The 4,196-nt window shown below is 57.7% G+C and overlaps 1 protein-coding gene across 1 annotated transcript in view; it reads right to left on the bottom strand.

The window, feature by feature from the left end:
- SLC39A3 (solute carrier family 39 member 3) overlaps nt 1-4,196 on the bottom strand; it is a 13,855-nt gene that overhangs the window by 5,580 nt on the left and 4,079 nt on the right. Inside the window, exon 2 of the mRNA XM_017507466.2 lies at nt 3,202-3,533. Within this exon, the coding sequence (XP_017362955.1) occupies nt 3,202-3,411 (210 nt within the window). The 5' untranslated portion in view covers nt 3,412-3,533. The remainder of the gene's footprint in view (nt 1-3,201; nt 3,534-4,196) is intronic.

Raw genomic sequence — 4,196 nt, 5'->3', positions numbered from 1 at the left:
CACACACACACACACACACACAAACTCACAACACTCGCTGCCCTGCTTCCTTCCCAGCGGAGACTGCATCACAACCACCCCCCCCACACACACACTTGCAACATCCGCTGCCCTGCTTCCTTCTCAGGGGAGACTGCATCACAACCCACACACACATACACGCGTGCAAGGCACATGCAGGCACAAACATACACTCCCACACACACAGGTACACACACACGCATGCACACACACACAACACCCGCTGCCCTGCTTCCTTCCCAGCGGAGACTGCATCACCACACACACACACACGCACGCACACACACACACGCACGCACACACACACACACTCACAACACCCGCTGCCCTGCTTCCTTCCCAGCGGAGACTGCATCACCACACACACGCGCGCGCACACACACACACACACACACACAGAAACTCACAACACTCGATGCCCTGCTTCCTTCCCAGGAGAGACTGCATCACAACCCTCCCCCCACACACAAACACACTTGCAACATCCGCTGCCCTGCTTCTTTCTCAGGGGAGACTGCATCACAACCCACACACACATACACGCGTGCAAGGCACATGCAGGCACAAACATACACCCCCCACATACACAGGCGCACACACAGGTGCACACACACGCGCACGCACACACACACACACACACAGTGGTTCTCATCTGGGGTGATTGTGCTCGTGTGGACACCTGGCAATGTCTGGAAATGTTTTTTATTTTCACAACTCAGGGAGGGGAAAGCGTTGACGTGGGGCTGGACTGTTCTCTGGGACGGGGCCGTCCTGGGCACTGCAGGCTGCTGCTGGGCAGCGTCCCTGGCCTCCGCCCACTCCAGGCCAGGAGCACCCCCGGACGTGAAATCCACAATGTTCCCAGAGACCGCGCAGTGTTCCCTGGGGCAGGTCACACTGGGTAAGCCTCGGCTGCCACAGAAGGCAGTTTCCTTGGAGAAGCCACTTCACCTCCTCACTGACCACTGGCCAGAGGCCTCATGCGTGCCTCGCCTGGGGACACAGCAGCTCACGAGGAACTCCAGCTACTCCCAAGGGACGGATATTGATGAGGAGAGCTGAGGACGACGCACAGGAGCTGTGAAGCAGGCACCATTTTCTGCGGGTGACTGAGAGGATGGCGCTGCAGTGGGTGAGGCTGGGGACTCGGGAGGAGGGACGTCATCTGCCTGGCCAGGCTGAGGGCAGGGAAACGGCATGGAGGTCTGGGGGCCGTGAGAAGGCCACTGCAATGAGGGGCAGGGAAGAGCAAGCCCCCCGCAGTCGCCCAGGCCTGCAGTCAGAGGGCTGCTGGGGTGACACCCTGACCGTGCGGGAAAAGGTGGGGCTGGCGGTGGCCTTTGGGATGCAGGAGACATCAGCGACCACCAAGGTCTCCATCCTCACAGTGCTGACATCCGTCCCCACACGCTGTGGAACAAATGAACACAGACTCGGCCACACAGAACATCAGGAGTGCGACACCTAGGCTCTGAACAGCAGAAGTGTAGATGCGGGCTGGCTGGGCCCTCCGCTCCGGGGCTCACGGGGCTGGAACCGGGGTGTCGTCAGGGCTGAGATCTCACTGGCCCCCGGGGTCCTCTTCCAAGCTCACTGAAGTTTGGGAGTCCACCTCCTTGAGGCTGTGGACTGAGGCCCCCGTGTTGTGCCTGGCTGTTGGCGGGGATGACTCTTGGCACAGAGGCTGCCCTCGGGCTCTCGCTTCAAGCCCCTCTGCGGGCACACCCTGGCTTTTTGCTTCTCCGAGGCCAGTAGGAGGGTAACCGGCTCGCCTGATTAGGCCAGGTCCACGCCAGCTCCCTTTCGATGACTCAGTGTTAACAGATTTGGGGCAGTCATCACAGCTGCAAAGTCCCCTCTGCTGAGAGTCTGCCACAGTGGCAGGAGTGACACCCACGGGAGTCCCAGCCCCACCCACACTCCAGGGGAGGGAACAGCACGGGGCGTGCACGGCGGGGCTGGAAGCTCGGAGGCCGCCCTGGAACTCCCCCCGCCACACTAGCATGCTCAGAGGACGCATCAGACAACAGCCCTGCTCTTCCTTTCCGGACACCAGGCACGAGGAAAAGCGGGGCTGGGGCGGAGTGGTGAGCTTACGGCTTCTGCGCTTTCGCTAGGAGGAAGAACAGGGAGCCCTCACATCTCCACCAAGCCTGTCACCAACACAAACTCAACTGTCACATCTGGCACTGGCCCAGAGAGAGGAAGCCACTTACCCAGCGTCACCCAGCAAGCACGGTCAGGGCTGGTCACACTGTGGCCCTACATGGGGACCCACATTCTGGGCTCCTGACGTGGGGAGCTCAAGGAACAGGTCACCGGAGGACAATGTTGTCAGGAGTTGGGGTGGACAGCCTCCAAGACGGCCCCCAGAAGCCCATGCCTCCTGACGGCCACACTCTGTGAGGCCCTGGCCACTTGATTATGGGAGGGACATGAACTTGCTTCTAACTAGCAGACGCGGGGGCAGAGGGGAAGGGAAACCCTGTCATCTCTGCAGGACATGAGACTGCCCTGTCTTACAGGGAGACGCAGCCATCTCCATTTGCTGATGAAGCAACTGGCCATGCCGGGGAGGTCCACATGGCCAGGTGCTGAGGGCTGTCCCCAGCCAACAGACAGAAGGAAACACACCTTCAGCCTGGCAGCCAACAAGGAACTGAACTCGGCTTACAACCATGTGAGCTTAGAGGCCGATCCACCCCCGGATGAGCATGGAGATGAGACCACGGCCCAGGAGACACCTTGACTGCTGCCTTGTGAGACTCACAGAAACTGTGAGATGATAAACGTCTGTAGTCTTAAGATGCTAAGTTCGCTATGATTTGTTACGTGGCAGTAGCTGACTGATACAGGAATTGGAGAGGGGCCATGCTTTCCTGCTTCAGGTCAGAGTGTGTGCTACCTGGGTGGGTGGGCTGGTCTGATTATTTATCAGGGGACAACCGACAAGGCCACCACTTGGAAATCCCAGGTCTGGTCCAGATCCCCATGTTTAGCCAGGAGAGCACAGAGACAGAAAGCAACCAATTCACAATCACACAGCAAATTCACTTCCGACTCTCCGTCACCCTTACAGCATCAAGCCCCCGGCTGAACTTGGTGTCAGTGTAGAAAGTGCATCGGAGTCCCTTGGCCGTAGGTGCCGCGGGCTGTTGCCAGCAGCCAGGCAGCCCTTACCTTTTCCCTCACGGCGGGCAGCAGCGCATTGAAGCACGTGGCCAGAAACACTCCTCCACCAAAGGTGTTGCAGAGAGAGAGGATCTTTTTGGAGCGATGGGCCTTCTCAAAGTCTGTCTCGATGATCTTCACAGGGAGCAGGGAGCCCAGCAGCATGAAGAAGAACACGCCCACCATGCACAGGATTTTGGCCACTAGCAATTTTACCATGGTGGTGGCTTGGGCTGCTCCGGTCACCGCACGGCCAGACCATGTGTGGGCGCACACCCCAGTCCCACGACGCCTTATGGAGCCCAACCACGCAGCTGGAGGCTCATGTCTCAGTCCAGCAACTGTGAACGGCAGGAGCACTGCATTAGTTTTTTTTGTTTTTTTTGTTTTGTTTTGTTTTTGAGACAGTCTCGCTCTTGTCACCCGGGCTGGAGTGCAATGGTGCAATCTCAGCTCACCGCAACCTCTGCCTCCCGGGTTCAAGCGATTCTCCTGCCTCAGCCTCCTGAGTAGCTGGGATTACAGGTGCCCGCCACCATGCCCAGCTAATTTCTGTAGTTTTAGTAGAGACAGGGTTTCACCACGTTGGTCAGGCTGGTCTTAAACTCTTGCCCTCAGGTGATCTATCCAAACTGTTGAGATTACAGGAGTGAGGCACCACGCCTGGCTGCATTAGTGCATTAGCTTTTTTGGGGGGGGCGGGGACAGAGTTTTGCTCTTATTGCCCAAGCATGAGTGCAATGACATGATCCCAGCTCACCACAGCCTCTGCCTCTCAAGTTCTAGCAATTCTCCTACCTCAGCCTCCCGAGTAGCTGGGATTATAGGCATGTGTCACCACACCTGGCTAATTTTTTGTATTTTTAGTAGAAATGGGGGTTTCACCACGTTGGTCAGGCTGGTTTCGAACTCCCGACCTCAGGTGATCCGCTTCAGCCTCCCAAAATAAGCTGGGATTACAAGCATGACCCACCGTGCCCAGCATTTTTTTTTTTTTTTTTTTT

The sequence above is a fragment of the Cebus imitator genome, unplaced genomic scaffold (assembly GCF_001604975.1).
Source record: "Cebus imitator isolate Cc_AM_T3 unplaced genomic scaffold, Cebus_imitator-1.0 Scaffold375, whole genome shotgun sequence".
NCBI lineage: Eukaryota > Metazoa > Chordata > Mammalia > Primates > Cebidae > Cebus > Cebus imitator.
Note: the sequence above shows the minus strand (reverse complement) of the source record. Positions and strands in the feature narration are given on the sequence as shown.